The 19,844-nt window shown below is 37.9% G+C and overlaps 1 protein-coding gene across 1 annotated transcript in view; it reads right to left on the bottom strand.

The window, feature by feature from the left end:
- Window positions 1-7,459: 7,459 nt before the first annotated feature.
- Window positions 7,460-19,844, bottom strand: part of LOC143396691 (pregnancy zone protein-like) — a 43,159-nt gene continuing 30,774 nt past the window's right edge. The window contains exons 23-36 of the mRNA XM_076852639.1: window positions 19,293-19,376; window positions 18,574-18,750; window positions 18,222-18,309; window positions 17,459-17,615; window positions 16,539-16,613; window positions 16,056-16,233; window positions 15,429-15,649; window positions 10,708-10,926; window positions 10,401-10,531; window positions 9,965-10,055; window positions 9,387-9,455; window positions 8,913-9,015; window positions 8,099-8,140; window positions 7,460-7,482 (exon numbers count right to left, since the gene is read on the bottom strand). Coding sequence (XP_076708754.1) covers window positions 7,460-7,482; window positions 8,099-8,140; window positions 8,913-9,015; window positions 9,387-9,455; window positions 9,965-10,055; window positions 10,401-10,531; window positions 10,708-10,926; window positions 15,429-15,649; window positions 16,056-16,233; window positions 16,539-16,613; window positions 17,459-17,615; window positions 18,222-18,309; window positions 18,574-18,750; window positions 19,293-19,376 — 1,658 coding nt within the window. The remainder of the gene's footprint in view (window positions 7,483-8,098; window positions 8,141-8,912; window positions 9,016-9,386; window positions 9,456-9,964; window positions 10,056-10,400; window positions 10,532-10,707; window positions 10,927-15,428; window positions 15,650-16,055; window positions 16,234-16,538; window positions 16,614-17,458; window positions 17,616-18,221; window positions 18,310-18,573; window positions 18,751-19,292; window positions 19,377-19,844) is intronic.

Below are 19,844 nucleotides of genomic sequence, written 5' to 3' on the forward strand. Positions count from 1 at the left end.
ACACACACACACACACACACACGCAAAATCATTTAGCATGTAAAGAGAAGAAATCGGCTGCAATTAGAAGCCCTGACCCTGGATACAACTTTCTTTATTTTTCTTTAGTGGAAGATACTTGGCACTTAGATGGAGCCTATACAGCATGTTTATAGAAATCAGGAAATGGCTATGGTGAGCAGAGCACAGGCCAAACACTGACAGTTGCAAGGCCCTTCCTAGCCTGCCCTCATGAAGTAAATAAATGGTACAGCTCTTGCAGAAAGACTGCCAAGACTCTTTTGTAGGGTCCCCAAAATGGGAGAATTTGGAAAAATCAGAATAACTCAAATCATACAGCCTTGCTTCTCATATGGAAGAAGATATTAAGAAAGTTACAAACTTCTGGTCAGGTTTCCTCAATCTGTCACAAGGGCAGCACAAAGAAATGAATGGCCACTAGAACTGTGAGGGTGCATGAAGGAAGGTGAGAGCCACGCAAAAGCTGTGGAATGTTGCAAAGGCTTGCCAATGAGTGTTTGCATAATTACTGTTATCCAATTAACTTTTTCTTTTCTCATGAAGAGAACATTTTAATATAGATAATACACCATCTAAATTCATGGATTGCACAGCTGCGAGGTATGGACAATGGCATGTATAGATTTTGGCTTCAAGTTGCTGGGATTTTAAATGAGATAATGCTGTGGAGGGGATTCATTCATAGGATAAATAAAAATAGATGTTGGTAATGATCAGAGAAACTCTGGCCTTCTTTTCTTTTCTTTCTTTCTTTTTTTTTTTTTTTCGTACCAGGGATTGAACTTGAGGACACTTAACCACTAAGCCACAGTGGACTGGGGGTATAGCTTATTGTAGAACACTATTTTAGCATGGTTCTGGGTTCAATTCCCAGAACTGGGGGAACTAGAAAAGTTCTATAGAACTATCGAAATTTTTCTTCTTCAGTTAGCAAAGAACCAACAATGACACATTAAGTGATTTTTTTTTTTTTGTCTTTTTAAATTGTGGCATTGGGGAATGAACTCATGGACACTTTACCACTGAGCTAGACTTCAAGCCCCTTTTTATATTTATTTAGAGACAGGGTCTTGCTAAATTGCCTGGATTGTCCTTGAACTTGCAATCATTCTTCCTCAGCTTCCCAAGTTTCTGGCATTGCAGGTGTTCATTACTGCACATGGTGTTCCCTTCTAATTCTGACATTTGTGTTTCCTTTGGAGGTTAGATATATTCTGAATCTTTCTTTAGTGTTAGATTTGGATGTCATGTAAGTCAGGGGACAGGAAGGAAAAACATGCTACTTCATTCCCAGAAAAAGAGGAGGAAAGAGTTGAGAAACAATTAAAAAAAAAAAAACATGATAGCAAAACCCCAAAGCTGTGGGAAGAGGAAGTCCTCATCATAGCTACTGCCTCCCATAACAAGAAACAGAAGATCAGAAAGCGAGGAATGAAATAGAAATAGTAACACATCCAGTTACTCAGCAACTAGCAAACATTCAATCTAGAAAAAGTCAATGGAAAAGCATACTTGTCATTACCCAGAAGAATACACTTGGCCTAATTACTGTAGGTTAATTTTCAGTAGTTTGACAAATGAAGCATCAAGTAGCCAATTCTGTATTACACTTCTTCCTTATTCTTACCTTTCTAGAGAACAAAGAACACAGTATCCCATACAGCAGGTCACTTCTTAGCAGCTCAGAAGTGAACCTGGTTCCTGTTAATGCCCAATGTGCTCAACTAAAAGTTGTGAAGGTACACAGTTTAAAAGCATTAACACTATAAGATTTTATTATGAAACGAAAAAAAATGAAGATAACTCACAAGTTTCTCTGCTCTTAACCTATGTAAACATACATATAACAATTAGAGCAGGAATCCTTAGGCAGGCCTGTAATCCCAGCTACTCTGGAGGCTGAAACAAGAGGATCATAATTTTGAAACCAACATTGGTGACTTAGAAAGAATTTGTCTCATAATAAAATAAAAAGCCTGAGGTCTTGCTGAGTGCAGCATGCTTCCTAACATATGTGATGCCCTGAATTCAATCCTCAAAACTGAAAATATAAAATATTATAAAATAAAATAAAGTCAAATAGTAATTAGAATACAAAATAAGTTTATGAAACTGAAATCTTAGACAATCTCGTGTATTCTTATAGGAAAAATCAGGAAGACTTTTTCACATGGGTCCTTTGTATTTTGGTAGAAGAGTTAGGTGTAGCTATGGCTTAGAACATAATTGTAGTAGAATAGAAATGGCTAAATACAAAGGTAAAGCGTACTCACTTGAGAGATTTCTGATGTGGCTAACATGTGGAACAATCCTTTAGATGTGTTCTAGATAATAAGAGAGTTGATCATTCTGTGAGCCACTCAGAAAGTTAATCAGAACATCTGATGTCATCCCCAGAGATATTCAAATGTTAAACCAGGGCATCTGTGGGATTGTCACTGTCATCCTAGAGTCTAACACTGAGAAATCTCAGCTGGATTCCCTCTGGATTCAGACACTGGAATTCCCACTGTATTTCTTTACTTTCATGGGAATTCCTCCTCATTAAATGCCTGATTGTGAGCATCAAACAGCAAATATTCTCTGTTACCAAATCCTAACATATGGTTTGTGGGTCCCTCATAAATTGAAGGTAGTCCATGAGAATATGGAGTTGTATTATTAAAAAGAAAAGAAATCACTCTCTCTTTTTTATTTTCTTGAACAAGATTTTCTGGTTGGCCAGTCTTCTGTATGGCTCCTGAGCTGTCCTAGACCCACTGTGCTCTTCCTTGTCAAATCCTGTGCTGGCAAAGAACCCTGTTATGTCAGTTTAGCAAGAACATCCCATTCTCCAATATCTGATCATCCTTCATTTCTCATCAGCGTCCTCATCCTCCATCATTCTTGGGTGATATCTGCCCACTCTGGTCTATCTCCAACAAGAATCCTGTTAGTTTAGCCAGACTCACCCTCAACCCTGATATTTCTTCTTAATCATGTTCTATACACATTGTCCCATGCTGCTTGGCTATGAATTCCTACTTGCTTTCATGATTTTTGGAGTTGAGTAAAGTCTCTCCCTGTCCTCTGCCCCAGCCTAAGACTCTATTGCAATAGTTTCTATACCTATTATGATGGTCCTGGATAAAGTATCTTCCCATGCTTTAATAAGTATTTTTAGATCATTGTTTCTCTAATAATGCAAGCCAAGGAACACTAATGATTGCTAGCAAGCCACTAGAAGCTGAAAGAAGCAAGAAAGGATCCTTCCCAACAGCTTTCAGAGGAAAAATAACCCTGCTAACACCTTGATTTAAGAATTCTAGCCTCCAGAACAATGAGATAGTACATTTCTGTTTGAAGTCACACAAAGTTTCAGTACTTTGTTATGGAAGCTCTAGGAAATGCAGATACTGGCTGTCTCTGTACTAAAGATGCCCTTTGTTTCTCCCAATGTACTTTGCTAATCACATCGATATTGAGGAGGCTATTCTGAATTTGAAGAAGAGGAGGAAATGTGAAGAAATATGGATTTTGATCAGGGGGAGTGGACAAGGAAACTGGGCATGACATTTGGAGGGTTCAGTTGAAAGACCTCAGGGGAGGTGTGGCTCAGATAAGGTCAAGATATGTGATTGGGAGGGGATCTGACTTGATTTTGAGCAACTAATCCCCTTATTCTGAGTCCATGCCCTTCATTGCATACCGTAGGGACATTGCAGTCTGAGAGCCCTGTCCTCACCCCAAGGAGGAGTATCAGATGCAAGTCCAGAAGCTAAATTCTTCTTCCACAGGCATCAGAGTCAAAAAGTCCCAAGTGTCTGGAGCATTTTCCCTCTTCTCTATAGCCCCTCTGTTCAACTATTTATCTGAGAGAATCCTCAGCACATTTTAGTCCTTTTTTTTTTTTTTTTTTTTTTTTTTTTTTGCTGGGGTGGGAAAGAGAGGTCTATCCAGTAGCACAGGAAAGGAAGAGCAATGGCAGGGGGATAAAGGCTGCTATCCAGGCTGCAAGGTTGGCCCCTCTGCCCTCCATGAGTGGGGCTGGGTCTTGATTGAATGTGTGAATAATAAAAAGAATTATATTTCTTTATTTTCATAATTTTTCTTAAAGGTGAAGGTAGTGTTTTTTTCATTTTTTATTTTGCATAGAAGGATAGTGAGGATAAGATTCCCCTCCAAAAGAGGGGTGCATTCCTTCCTTAACTGACACCCCAAATTAACACACACCTACACATACACAAACAAATGTATATGCATAGGTGTGCAGGCACACATGCATACACACAGCCTTGCAACCTTCCCCACCAACAGATACTCATGCCTATTACGTACACACCCATGCACTTGAGCATGCATGTATAACATACACACACACACACAGCACATGTGAACACATGTATACTTATCTGGCTGGCTTTCACCTCCGTGGCTATAGCATTAGAGGAAACCAGGAGAAGAGCCAGGAAAAGCCAAGGGAGGAGTCTGGTAGCAGAAGAGTGGTCTCACTTCCTAAGAATTCCCTTTCCCTAATCCGACTCTGCCTCGAATCCTAGATTTCTCTCTCTGGGCTCAGCAATTGATTTTCCAATAATTTAACCAGAGTGATTCCAGGCTTATCCTTTTTCAGGTATTGATTTCATAGAGACCTGAGCTTAGAATATGAGTTCCCTCAGGTGCTCCTGGGTCCTTCTCCTTTCAGTCATAAAAGAGGAATGAGGTTCACAGTTTGGGCTCTGGATTTATTTGAAGACAAAATTTCTTAGGAGACCCACCAACTGACCAACCAAACCAACCAACAAAATGAGGGGATCAGTGTGGGGAAAAAACACAAGTGAATATCCCCTGAACACTTGCTGCATTTTTCTTCCTCATACATATCTAGAGATGCAAGTGGAGGATTGGTTTGATTAGCTATTTCTGGTTTATTTACATATGGGGGAATGTGAGGGTTGAGTAGACTTCCTCTGAAGAGATGGGAAGTAGAAGTGGCCACATGTGTCCAGTAGCTAAGATGTGCCTTTATCACTAATGGCTTCCTCTTGTTACAAACGTAAAGACCAAGACCTACCCAAATCCAGTTCAGGTGGAGCTCTGAAGTTTCACTTTCTGTGTAAAGCCTCACCCAAACTCCCTGCAAACACAGGGAGTTTTCATGTGTCAAGATCCATTATGTTGGTGTGGGTATGTGTGAGGGTACCAGAAATTGAACCCAGGGCCTTATACCTGCTAAACAAGCACTCAACCACTAAGCTACATCCCCAGCCTATCCATTTCTATTGTTGATGGACAAACTGTAAACTCTGTCTTCTGCTCTGTCACTGAGGGAACTGGTCAGTTCAAGGTATAAACTGTGGGACTGTCCACATCTACCACATCTCATCCCTTTTCTTCAATTCCTTCTTCCCCAAAGGTATCTGTATCCTGTGGCTAAAGGTCTCTGGAGTTTTTGTAACCCTGGTGGTCTTGACAGAGCCCTCCTTTCTCTGATGGCCTAGTCTGTGGAGTGCCTAGTCTCTCCTAATTCCCTGAGTAGGTTTTTGGCACCATGGCCAATGAATGGACTCTGCATTTCCCCCTTTGTGGGCCTGTTGAGCACCCATAGACCATAGGGAAGTGAGAACAATTTGGAGGGTCACATCATGTCATCTGTGTAGACACTCCACCCTACTGGGATCCCTAGGAGAGGAAATGCTCCCATGGGTGGTTTCTGGTTTCCCTCCCTCTGAGTTCCTCCCCAGGGCCTGGGCCAAGCTGACAATGCTTTTCCTGAAGCTCTCCCCTGGGTGTCCCAGGGCCTCCCTACACCTGGTGGGGCAGGGCACTTTTCTTAGGCTGAGTATTCAGCTTGATATGCAGAAAAATCTTTTCCGCTTTCAGCAGGAAGCCTAGTTTTCAAGACTGTTATCCAAAAATAAAATTTGGAGCTCAAACTGGACACTTGTCTCTTGAGGCAGTTCAAATCTTCCCCAGCACAGTGGATGTGACAATACAGAGATCAGGCAGCTGTGGACAAAGCTGACTAGGCAAGGAGTGTGATTGGCCCCTGGGCTATGCCACCCAAGATACAGCCCCTGACCAAATTCAGACTCAGGGAGGTGAGAGATATGGTTCTCTGGGTTGGCTCTTCCTGTAGCAGATGGAGACTGTGGTATGTAGGGTATGTTTTATGGAGGCTCCTTGTCCCACTGAGGAAACATTCCTTTTGGTGGTAGGGGTCTCCTGTGGCCCTGCAAAGGGCTCCTGGCTACATCTCCTGTCTTGTATATTTAAGTGAGGTTTGTGGTGGAAGTACCCATTCACTGTAGCTGCTGGAAGGCCCTGGGCATCATGTTGTCAGTAGTTAGCTTTGTCCTCAGCACCAGTCACTTCTGTACCTTGGTTCAGGCTGCTATGAGCATGGGGCCCAGGGCTAGGGAATGACTAATGGGCCTGGAGGGATTCAGATCCTCTGCTGATGCCAGGTTGGTACATGGGAGGAAGGTAGACCATCCTGGGCATAGGTGTTTCTTGGTCTTTTCATGTGGATGGCAGGAGAGCTTCCTGAGGAGGAGGAGAAATGTTGGGCCTGCAAAGGACAAGGCTACTTTCCCCAGAGTGAGGGGTGAGTTATGAACCCAATGCCTGAGAAGTTCCGTCTTCCTTGTGCTTGTTCCACACCTAGTCAGGGGTCCACAGAGCCAGTCTGAAGCTGACCAGGACTGGGTCAATAGCCACCAAGAAGCCTCAGAGTTTACCATCTGGGAGACCAACACAGTGTTCATTTATGACCTGGAACACCCTTGGCAATTCTCAAGCTTAGGGGAGGAGGAAGGAGCTGGTCTTGGCCTCTTGAGTTCCCTGTCTAAGCCCCAGTGGGGAGGGATGTCCACCCTCAGCATTTAGAAAATAAGCCTTATCTTTCCCCCTTTCCCTTTCTGGCTTTGTCCCAGGCCTCCCTGAGAAGTGTGTGCATACCACCTACCAGGCATATCACTACTTCCTTAGAGGGCCAGCCTGTGCTCAGCAGACACAAGTGAGCACCTTGACCAGGTGGAACATTCTGTTTTGTGCCTGCATGAGGTACCTTTCATTTGAGATGAAAAGGAACATCTTGGTTGTTCTAAACTGTGAATGCTGGAGAGAGGTTGCTGGGGGAGATGTTGGGGTAGGGTTTGTCCAGTCCTGGACTTTTTGTTCCCCAGAACTTTGGGGGATTAGTTTTCCAACATATGCAATTTAGTGGGCAAACATCCAAACCATGGCAGAACAAGGCACAGGATAATAGACTCTATTTCAGCTTGAATGTCTGAAATTATGATGGGGAATAATCAGAAGAATGCAAGAACAGAAAAGATAGAGTTGTCATAAATTTATGTGACATATAAATTTTATGTGTTTCCAATTCCTTTTCCTTTTTAAAGTCTTTGTTCTTCATTTCTAAGGATTTTCTGATTAAATCCATAAGTTTCCATTTTCAAGCATTTCCTTGTTCAGATTCTAAAAAGTAAAAGAATATGCAGAAACATTAAAGAAAATATTTGACCTACTAAAAGAACATTTTTATATTCAATTATAAATATAGAAATTTAATAACCTGATCATTTTAAATGATAGGTTTGTCCTCAGTTTTTATGTATTTTAAAACGGAGAACTAAAGGTGACACAGAAATTTTGACATAGTACAATATTGTCAAAGTTGGACCCTGTTAATCAGCCTAAGAGAAGGTATTATAGATTGCATCCCTCATGGTATATGGATAGAGAGACACATTTCTGAACCTTAATTATATATATTCAGAAATATCCTAGATCGGTGTGGGTGAACACTTGGTAGAGAATGTAAACTAAATAATAGACATTTTAGTTTTTATATGTGGTAAATTATTGAACTTATCTAGAAGCAATCATTTTAGAAACCAGTAATTATATTTTACTTGAACTTTTTAATTGAGAATTTCTATAATATGTATGGTTTAGTTCAATTCGTAAAGATATATAGGATTTTATAATACGGAAATGACACACTCATGTTAAGCAGCAGCCTTATGTGGAGAACTGAGGCACCTATTCATTTTCTTTAAATTGGCATTAGGTTTTACTATTTATACTGTACCAGCACTGCAAGGGGCACTGTATTCTTCAATAGTGTATTCATCTGAAACACAAAAATGATCCTACAATAAGCAATTAATTAACAATTAACAAACCTATAAGCTAAGTAAATAGACATAAAGTATACCCACAGAACCAATGAAAACAATTCTGTACTAAGCTGTTTGGGATTGGGGAAAGAGACCAAAAGAACTAAGCTCTTGGGCACAGAACTGAGGGCTGGTGACATGGATGGTGTGCTTGTATGCCACTACAGCACTGGGGACAGTCAATTCCCACAGATGCGTCTTCCCCAGTGGAATTATCCCTTCCTCTATGAACCTGTCTTAAACTAAAAAGGAGATAAGTCTTAACAGTAGCAGCATGCTCTGGTGCTGGTAAATCTTGACTTTAAAGTTATGAGGAAATGGAAGAATTTCTTAATATATTACAAAATTCCCCAAATTGTGTGAGACTGTCCAAAGCAAACCAAAACATTCAATTTTAGATCTTATATTATACATCAATATTGAGATGTAGTTTTTAAGTTATTGCTACTTTTCTTATCTTTCTAGAATAATTCCGTCCAAGACAGCAACTTTAGAGGGAAGTGTAGAGAGAACTGATTATCTCTACTTTATGATCAGTTTATAATAATGACTCAAAAACTTACTTAGGGAGCAAATATGGGGTTAATATACAGGGACATGATTTTTTAGTGACCAAAACTTGCCTTTTCTTCCATTGAAATATCTTGGAGTTTCCTATCAGTTAATGCAACTGTTTATGTTGTTAGTTTTTTGTATCAAAGCTTAGCATATGTAAATCTCACTCACCTGTCTCATAATAATCATACGCTTTTACTATAGCTGGTTTTAAATTCTTTACTTGCATGTCTTGTTCCACCAAGAAGGAGAAACTCAAGGCTTGATTGGTTAGCTGGAGAGAGGAGAAATGAATTGGGAACAAAGATTAGCTTTTTTTACTGGTTACCATCTCCTTTTCTTAAAATATTATCAAATACCATAACTATACTTCATATCCCTATCAAAACCTAAGAGAGAATAGGGAATTTTGTTAAGATTCTAGGGTTTAGACTTTCTTAACATACCCAATGACAAAAAAGGACAAAATTTCTGTGGGCAATCAAATGGAGCAAAGTGAACCTCACTGACCAGTTGTCCCATTTCCCTTTGTGACTCTTTTGTCCTTCCTCATTGTGTATGTGAAAAGCATTATTTGGAGTCTGGATAGACTTATTAAAACTTCTATTAGTTTTACAGACCTAGCAGAGTCTTATGAAGTCTTACCTTCCTAAGGTAGATTAGGACATGATTGGTGCTCACTTCAGTCCTTTGAATCTCAGGTTGTTCTTGAAGCTATGGACAAAGGGGATAAGCCAGAAACATGGAGTTAAGAAATTCTATACTGAGAGCAGTTTTTAGGTATTTATCATCAAAATGAGTTCTCTGGAGCATTCAAATTACTACTTTTTATTTCTTCAGGAATAACAATAATGATAATATTTATTGATCCTATTACTCTCATATATCCATACATATGATATACCTATAGGATACAAATGTATATTCGATATATATGTGATAGTTACACATACACTTATATACCCTCTTTTTTTTTCTTTTTGTGTAGTTGGAAGGTAACTCAGTATCTCTGCACATACCTAGATGTCTAAGCCTTCTAGAACATTATTTATCATGTTTATGACTTTTACCTTAACTGACATCATATAATCTTCTGACCTACACTAAAACTGTGGGAATATACTTTAGAGAGGCAAGATCCAGGACATTAGTAAAATCAAATTGACAATGTAAATATCACATTTTATTATGGGATTGCTATCTGTAAGACATTTTGGATTTACCTTTTTCACTGATGTTTTCACAGGTATGAAACCTGATATCATCTTCACATCCACAATAACCATGTTGGAGTTGGGTCTTTCACCAGCATAACTATGAAGTAAGGCAGAGTGATAAACCTTCAAATAAAATTCCTTGGAATTGATTGAAGATAGAAGTCTCACCTTGTTTATTTGTACCACTCAGTTTCTCTACCTACTGTATCTGTGTTATTGTTCTTTGAAAAACCCATCCTTGTCAATTCTACTCTTCAGTTAGGGCAATATATTATTAAGGTTAAGGCTTTTCAGTAAGGGTGAAGAAAATTTTCTTATAAATAAATACTACAAGAGTTCCATACCCATTACATAATTAATCTGGACAATAGAGTTCCCCCAATACAAGGAAAGAAAAGTTTTCATATTCTACAAAAAAGTCCAGTTGTGATTTAGGGTTTACCTAATGTTGATATGAATCTGGAATTTCCTGTGAGCATCTACTCCATCACAATTTTTGGGATGAGAATCAACCTGCAGAGTGAAGGGATCTTTCCCTTCTTTCTTGGGAAGGACGTTATATCTTAGTGAAGTCTTTAAAAAAAAAAACAAAAAGGGAAATACTTCATCTTTGCACACAAAAAATTTAACAATCACTTTCAAACAATTCATTTCTTTTGTTAGCACACATTTCCTATTTTAACATTCATAATTTACCCTTGAGACTTTCTCTCCCATTTGCAGCATCCCTTACACCATGGCAGTCTCACCTGGAGGTACACACATCCTGACCCCAACACTGTGGTGTCGTAATCCTCTGGAATCTCAGGCAGCATGACCTCCTGCAGCAGCAGGCGATTGTCATCATCTACGTGGAATTCTTCAGAGAATGTGTTAGAAGATTTGACAGTGACTGAAATTGCCTTCTTACTTTTTGTGAAAGTTGCTGCTCCATATTTGGAGAGGGCTTGGAGAGCTACCACTGTATCCTGAAAAAAAGATGGGTACAAAAATCACAGAAGAGGAGGTAGCTAAATCACACTAAATGTAAACCATATCAAATTTATACTCATTCAGGATTATTTAGTAATAAAAACAATTCATTAATACAATCTAAATTCAGTACAAATCTAGATTTCAATGATGAACCATTCTAGGTACATTGGAAAAAATAAATAATTTTTTTTTCATTGTAGTAGCTTACAATACACATATAGCAATAAGACTCAACTATCTGACATAATAAAAGGCTATTTCAATAATTTATAAATTCATGTAGCAATATTTGTTCGAAAATTCAGAAAAGGCAGAAGAAAATGTGGGCTAGAACAGTAAAAGAAGACTGAAGAAGGTGAGAAATGATACCCCTGAATATTAAGGAACATTTCTGTAGACAGAGAGAAGCATCAGGGAGTGCCAGGAAGGGTTTAAGACAAGACATGGAAATGGAAGTGAGCCAATTCCAGAAAACCAAAGGGCTCTGCCTACTTGGATTTGTGCATTTATGATTACTAGGGATGAGAGATATTTGGGGTGAAACATTAAATAATTTTAGCAGGATGTTCTCAAGATGAAAGAATAGAGGAGATTGCTTTCCTGGTTTCTCCATGGAATGAAATCAAAAAAGCAGACAGGTCGCTTCTCAGCAAAATGTGTGAACAAAAAAGATGTTGGAGACTTTACTGGAATTTAAAGTTTAACACTGAATGCAGATCAGGGACACAGGAGGTTGCATATAATAAAATAAGAAATCCTCAGTGGCCCAGAGAGACTGGAAGCACCAGCCAGAGAGTTCCCTCCATGAGCATAATGAAGAGGTAAGGGAATTAAAGGAACCTGTGTTTTTAGGGAAGTCTAAAGCATGTCTGGATACGGAGTGTTTAGAGATCAAGGACATTGCCCAACAAACCTGAAAGACATGCTTCACAATATCTTTGTGCAGGGAAAGAAGCTGCCATCTATCCAGGTGGCATTCTCAGGACACAGGAAGGAATAATTTTGCAGCCACTGCCCAGGGACTGGCAGCTGAGAGGGCCGTTTCCTGGGAAACCCAAGTTTGGCCTGAAATATAGGCCCAGTACACACACATTGCTTGACACAGAGTGTGCTTAAGTGACCAGGTGAAAATCAGATGTGGAAAGAGGTTTACACAGGGGACATCTGATTGTGGAAACCCACCTGGCTCTACCTCTCTCAACTAATCCAACTGCTTGTGGGACCAGCTGGGAGAGATGCATCTGGCCAGGAACTTAGAAGGGTACAGGTGGGAGAGATTGTTTAGAGGACTGAACCTGAGACCAGGAAACTTGGGGTGCAAAGGTGACATAGTAGACTAAGAATTGGTACCCACCACACTGGAAATCCCTTGGGTCCAGTCTTTCAGCGTGAACCAGCAAGTACTGGGTGCTGAAGGTGCACTGATTTAAAATCTCCAAATAAATTGGCATTCAGAAAAGAGCATGGAGCCCACTTTAGCCTAAACTTTACCTCCAGGAATTCTGCCTACAGGATTACTTCTCTCACTCCAGAAATCCAGAGGGTGGAGCATCATGCCCCAGATGATCCCACCTAAAACTGCTGAGAAGAGAAATTAAGAATCTTTTGAACCCTAATGGAAAGAAGTTTTTAACTTTTCATCAAGAAAATTTTCATCAGATCATTTCTGTTTATTGTGATAATTAACATTGTAGACATCATAGTAGGAACTATTTGGTTTAATGCTATATATTCTTTGCATTGCTTATTGTTATTATTTGTCTTCCCCTAAACAGTGAGGTACTGGAAACTTTCAGGAACACTATAAGTCCACAGAGTAGAAACTCTATTGCCTCAGATCCATACTGTTAGATGGTAGAAACACAAACAACATGGAAAAGCAAGGGAACAAATATCCCCAAACAAACCAAGGTATTCCAATAACAGAATCCATGGACACCCAAGTGGAAGAAATGCCAGAGAAGGAGTTTAGAATGTACACAGTTAAACTGGTCTGCAAAGTAAAGGAATATTTAAGAAATAAAATCAGAGATAAATATAGAAAGGGAAAGGTCACTTCAATAAAGAAGCAGAGATATTGAAAAAAAACAACAAGCAGAAATCCTTGAAATGAAGGAAACAATAAACCAAATTAAAAATACAATAAAAAGCATCACCAACAGTCTAGACCACTTGGAAGACAGAATCTCAGGTAATGAAGAAAAAAATATATAATCTTGAAAATAGAGTTGACCATGGAGAGAAGAGAAGATGTTAAGAAACCAGGAATAGAATTTCCAAGAACTACGGGATAACATGAAAAGAACAAATTTAACATTTATCAGGATAGATGAAGACACAGAGATACAAACCAAAAGAATGCACAATCTTTTCAATGGAATAATATGAGAAAATTTCCCAAACCTAAAGAATGAAATGGAAAACAAATACAAGAGGCTTACAGGATCCTAAATGTACAAAATTAGAACAGACCAAACCAAGTGACATTATAATGAAAATGCCTAACATAAGGAATAAAGATAGAATTTTAAAGCCTGTGAGAGAAAAATATCAGATTATGTACTGGGGAAACTAATTTGGATCTCAGCTGATTTCTCAACCCAGACCCTCAAAGCTAGGAGGTCCTGGAATAATATATAACAAGCTCTGAAAAAAAATGTATGCCAACCAAGAATCCTATAGCCAGCAAAATTAAGCTTCACATTTGATAATGAAATAAGAGCCTTCCATGACAAACAAAAATTAAAAGAATTTGAAACTAGGAAGTCTGTACTACAGAACATTCTCAACAAAATCTTTCATGGAAATTAAATGAAAAAAAAGTGAAAACCAGCAAAGGGAGGAACTATACTAAAGGAATAGTCAATCAAAGAAGAAACTAATTAAAAACAAACCCAAAAAACCAGGAATAGCTCAATTAAAACCTGGAACATTAATGGCCTCAACTCATTGATCAAAAGACATAGACTGAAAGATTGGATTAAAAAACAAGACCCAACAATACACTGTCTCCAAGAGACTTACCTCATAGGCAAAGACATTCACAGACTGAAGGTGAAAGGGTGGGAAAAGACATATCATTTACATGGGTCATGTAAACAAGCAGTGGTTTCTATCCTCATATCAAATAAAGTGAACTTTAATCCAAAGTTAATCAGAAGGGACAAAGAAGCCCATTCTGTACTGCTTAAGGGGAATTATACATCAACAAGACATAACAGTTGTAAATACTTATGCCTCAAATAATGGTGCATCTATGTACATCAGACAAACCCTTTTCAATTTCAAGAATCAAATAGACCACAACACATACTGGGTAACTACTGGATAACTTTAACATGCCTCTGTCACCACTGGATAGATCTTCCAAACAAAAACTAAATAAAGAAGCTATAGAAGTAAAACATATAATTGAGAATTTAGACTTAACAGACATATATAGAATATTTCATTCATTAATGACTGAATACACTTTCTTCTCAGTAACATATGAATCCTTCTCTAATACACACCATGTTATGTATGATATCACATAGGTTGGCACACAATTTTAATGTTACCTTAATATATTTTTAACTACTATAGGGTTAGTTTGATAGCTCCTTTTCCATTGAAATTTATTTTTATGTTCTTTATTTTTTCTTGATTAGACTTATTTGATTTTTATCAAATTTTAGTTATATTATTTCTTCTATATTTCATATATTTTTGCTTTTATTCTTATTTTTTCTTTCCTACTACACAACTTGAAAATAATTTGATTGTAAATTTAGCTTTCTGATACAAGTACTTTAAGTTATAAATGTTCATCTGAGTACTGTTTCATTCCACAGGTCCTGATATTTTAAGCTTTATTATCACTTAGTTCAAAGCACTTTTTATTTACTTTTCTTGTGCTTTCTTTCTTGACCTCTGAGATATTTATAAATGTATCATTTAATTTTGAAATAGTTGATATGTGGGGGTAGGGTTCCAAGTATCTTTAGGTGATTGATTTCTAATGTAATAAATCATGCAGAAACACTGTCTGCATGGTTTCAAATTTTAAAAGTAATGGAAATGCTTTTTATATTGATTGTATCGGTTACATACATGTCAAAACTGACCAAATTGCATACTGCAAATATGTGCAGTTTATTTTAATTTAATTTTACCTCAATAAAGCTATGGGAAAAATATTAGATAATTTTAGATTTTGGATGAAAAATAAATATTTATTTTTTTCAGGGAAATAATCCCATGAAAGCATTGCTTTGGGAAGATTTGACTAACCTGTGCTCTCAGGGTCCACTAGGGAGAGAAGAAATGAAAGGCTAGAAGACAGGTAGAACATTAATTCATATATAGAAGAAACAGGCTGGAATTTGTCTGATGGTGGAGGAATGGAGAAAATGTAAGTTATAAATACTAACATACTTATTTAACTCTTAAAATATGATTGTGTCATCACATGTGTTAACTTATTTATTTTCCCTCCCATGGTCACTCCACAGACCTGAGTGGAGGCGAATCCTCCAAAGGGGTTTTGCTGCTTGATGATCCATTTCACAATACGTGATGCCACAGACAGGTCCTCTGAAGATGGGGTGGGCTGGGTGGTGAGATAAGCAAGGAGAACATATGATGTCATCTCCACCTCAGCAGAAGGTGCCCGAGGTTGATAGAATGTCTTAGCTTCTTGGGGGATCCCAGGACGTTGCCAGTGCATTGAATCCTCTTTGAAATGAAAAGGACAGAATCTTCATCTTAGAGAATGGTTTAAAATCTAATCCATAAGCAATGATTATAGTTAGTGCTCCCTGACAAATTGATACAAATGAAGTGAAAGTCTTAAATAGTCACCATCAGGCAAATCTTTGCCAAAAAAGTAAATTAAGCTTCTAGACAATCACATGGACTCTGTGTCTATATACTTGTCTTGTATTAGAAGTTGAGTTGCATAAATTTGATAATGTATGTATTGATAAAATGGTCCATGTTTCCCAAGATTTAAGTGTTGTATAAAATTTAATTATTCATCATAATTAAAGTAGCATGATGGGTGTGAGCTCAGTAGAGGTACTCTCCCACATTTTGATCAGTAGTGATTGTTAGAAGTAAATTTTGCAGTAACTGCTCTTACCTTCTTTCACAGCCTCTCTGCCTAGGGATTCAAGCAGCTCACTCCGCCTGGCCTGTTGTCCTGCTAGGGCAAAGGCATAGGCCAATAATGCCTTGGTATAGACATGAATTCCTTGGGTCTCTGAAATGGAGCCCCAGGCTGTTTCCAAGCAGAATAGAGCATTACGGACAACATTATGCTGTAAAGATGAAAGGTGATCCTTAAGTAGCAGAACCAGGCTCATGAACTGTCCCCATGCTAACCCCAGATTAAAAACACCAATGTGTCTATGCAACATTAGAATTACCAGAGAATGAATTAGCTTCCCCTAATGATATCTTCCCCTGTAGCTTCCCAAAGGAACTAATTCTTTATATTCCAGAGAAATATACCAAAATTAAATATCATGAAAATCACAATTAATTTCCCTCAGGGAGTCATGGTTATGTGATTTTTTATTTCTTATATTCATGAAGGAGGTGTAGGGAAGGGGCTTGTACATACAGTGGCAGGCAGTGGCATCTCCAGCAGAGCAATGGTGATGTAGGCAGAGAGTGTCACCTCATCATCTACCCCACCCTGGAAGGATCAGAGGCAACAGTCTCAAACACTACAACATTCATCAGCCAGTGTCTGCTAGCTCTCTCTCCTTTTGCATTTGATGTCTTCCCTAGATAGGTTTTGTTTGTTTGTTTTGCATTGTTGATTTCTCCCATTCTACCTTATATCTAAAATATCAAAGTCTGTCCCAACTCACCTTTCCTCACTTTTAATTATATACTACATTTGATTTCTTTTCCGTATTTTTGATTGGTTCATTACAGTTGTACATAATGTTGGGTTTTGTTGCTACATATGCATACATGCACACACCATCATTATATAATTTGACCATATCACTCTCCAGCACTTCCTCACCTCCATTCCTTCCTCCCACCCCTTTGGTCCCTTTCCACTACTGATCTCCTTTGATTTTTCCTGAGATCCTCTCCATCTTTCTTTTCCTTTTTACTCTCTAACTTCTGCACATGAGATAAAACAAATGATCTTTGACCTTCTGAAATTGATTTATTTTTGCTTAACATTATGGTCTCTAGATTGACTCATTTTCCTGCAAATGTCATAATTTCATTTTTTTTATGGGTGAATAAAACTCCATTGCATATATCTACCACATTTTCTTTATTCATTCATCCACTGATGGATACCTAGGCTGGTTCTGTAGTTTGGCTATTGTGAATTGTGCAGATATAAACATGGGTAAATTCTATTTTTTTAAAACTTCCCATTTTCATTAAAAACTACTACTAATATATTGATAGATTTTAAAGTTAATATAATGAGGACTGAAAGACTCAACAGGAGCATCAATCCCTCCTACATATCACAATCCTCAGGAATCAGAACAAAAGGGAAGGTGTCACCTTCATAGCATTGTTTAGCAGTGAACCAGAGAGTTGGAAACAGCCATTTTCCTTTTGTTTCTGTGAGAGCCAGGTGAGAGCATCTGTGATGTGTGATTTCTCCACAAAGATGTATGACTGAGCTTGAGCAAAGGACTTGAGCACAAATGCAGTGAGCCTGTCCATCAAAAGATATGGAGATATAAAAACAACTCACCTTTGAAGCTCACTTCATTCACTACCTGCAGATACAGACCATCACAATGCAATGGAGGAAATAATAGGAGAGAAAGGATGGGGAAAATGATACTTGAGAGTTGGGTATTCTCTAGTCTAGCAAATGTCTGAATCTCTCTTTTAGCTCTATCAATTTTATTGGTTTTTCTACAATTGATGCTATTCTTCACTCTTTTCTCAAGAAGGCTTTGTTGGAACCTCCAAGCCTCCCATCAATACTGAGTTTCCCAAATGACTTCTCTTGATTTTATTCCACCTCAGTCTCTTTCCAGGCTCTCCCTCCTCTCCTTCTAACGTGCAGTGTAGAAGTTTCATCCTCTGTTCTTTTACATGATGATACTCTCTTGATTTTCTATTATTATGTATCCTCACTTTACCATTATTTGCTGTGCTATCAGAGCAGGTGAATTTTCAGAGATTAACTAGTAGGGACAATTATTAAAGGTTAACAATCTTCCTTGAAAGAACTGCAGGCATCAGAGAAGCTATCTTTAGAATCCTGAAATGTCAAGAATCAGCAGAGAGCATGTGGAGATAATTATCTTACCAAGTGTTTCCCTGTCTTGTGCCATCATACTCTCCAAAGGTGCTGTATGAACCGTCTCTGTGCTTATAATTCAACTGCCTTTGATACCCTGAAGAGAAATTTTTCATAGATGTATAAAATAGTAGAGACATTGAAAATTTAGTGGTTTTTTTTCTTAATATTATTGAAGAATCATAGGGAAACTATTATTTTGCTAAGATGTCTCCAAGAATTGATGGTACCATTACATTTTCTTATTGGAAATCACAGCAATGACAACTATCAAACCTTAGCCAAGGAGATACTGATTTGAGTTCACCACAAGATATTTAGAAGGTCCATTAACATTTCTTCTCTTGAGGTAATCTCTTACCACTGACAAGGTAGCTGATGGCTTTGGACTTGATCTTCTCTGTCAGCTGTTGTGTCTCATTCAGATAATTCAGGACATAGATGTTAGGGACAAAAAGAACCATATTTTGTTCTCCACAACCATAGGGCATCCTTAGAAGATTCTGGAGGTTGTGCATTGCAGAGCCTAGTATATCTCCTGGTGAATGAAATTCATAAAAAAAGAAAATCAGAGGAACACAGAAATGGTTTGTGATGGCCTAGGAAAATAGATGACTAGATAACTGAGACGCTACAGTAATTAAGGAGGGAAGAACCAGAAAGCACAAAGGGTGAGAAAGAAGAATGAAAGAAAAGCAAAAGGTGAGAGAAACAGGTGTTTCTAGGATGTTTAAGAAAGCAGGGAAGAAACTGAATGGCAGGTGACAACACCTTTTCTGAAGGACCATGCGTCTTGTAAAATGGAACTACTAACCATTTCAAAATCCACTAGGAAGCATTGCCACCTAGCAAACCACTTGAAGATCAGGGTACAGAACTATGACCCTCCTTACGTTTTAGACTATATCTAGGCATCCCATGTCACACAACATTCATTGAACACCCTTTTCTAACTGATACATAGTTCAATCCTTAGCTTAGTGTTCTTTTTTTTATCTAATACTGAGTGTCAGTGATTTTATTAATCCTGGGTAGTGAGCTCATGCACTAGAATTGTTTCTGTTGGCCTGAGAGACTCACCCAAAACTGAATATGTTGCCCTGGCAGATCCTTCAACCACATTTAAAGGAACTCTCAGTGATAGCTTTTCAGACACTCCAGTATCTAATGAAAGAAGATAAACATATAAGGGAGGGTAAAATGAGAGAAATGTTCTATTTTTTATAAATCTTTTTCTTCTACATGATCCAGATTCAACCTTTCATTTCTCTCACACATTGTATCATATTTTTTGATGCAATTCAAGTTTCTTCTAAAGTCATGATTAATATCTTAGAAAAATTAATCATATATAATCACATATATAATTAATCATAATAAAATCACACTAATCATATATATTTGTGCTAATTTTTTATGGCATTTCTTACAAGCATGGACCTTAAGATATAATTATTGCCTTCCTTTCATGGCTGATTTTAATTTCTACTATTGTTAGTGCTTTCACATAATCACATTTGTTCTATAAATATGTATTGTGTATTATGTACCAAGTTTTCTTTTAAATGTAGTGATATAATAATTTTTTAAATGAATTTCCTGAACTTTTAGAGTAAGGTAAATAAGCAAGGA

The sequence above is a fragment of the Callospermophilus lateralis genome, chromosome 4, assembly GCF_048772815.1.
Source record: "Callospermophilus lateralis isolate mCalLat2 chromosome 4, mCalLat2.hap1, whole genome shotgun sequence".
Classification (NCBI taxonomy): domain Eukaryota; kingdom Metazoa; phylum Chordata; class Mammalia; order Rodentia; family Sciuridae; genus Callospermophilus; species Callospermophilus lateralis.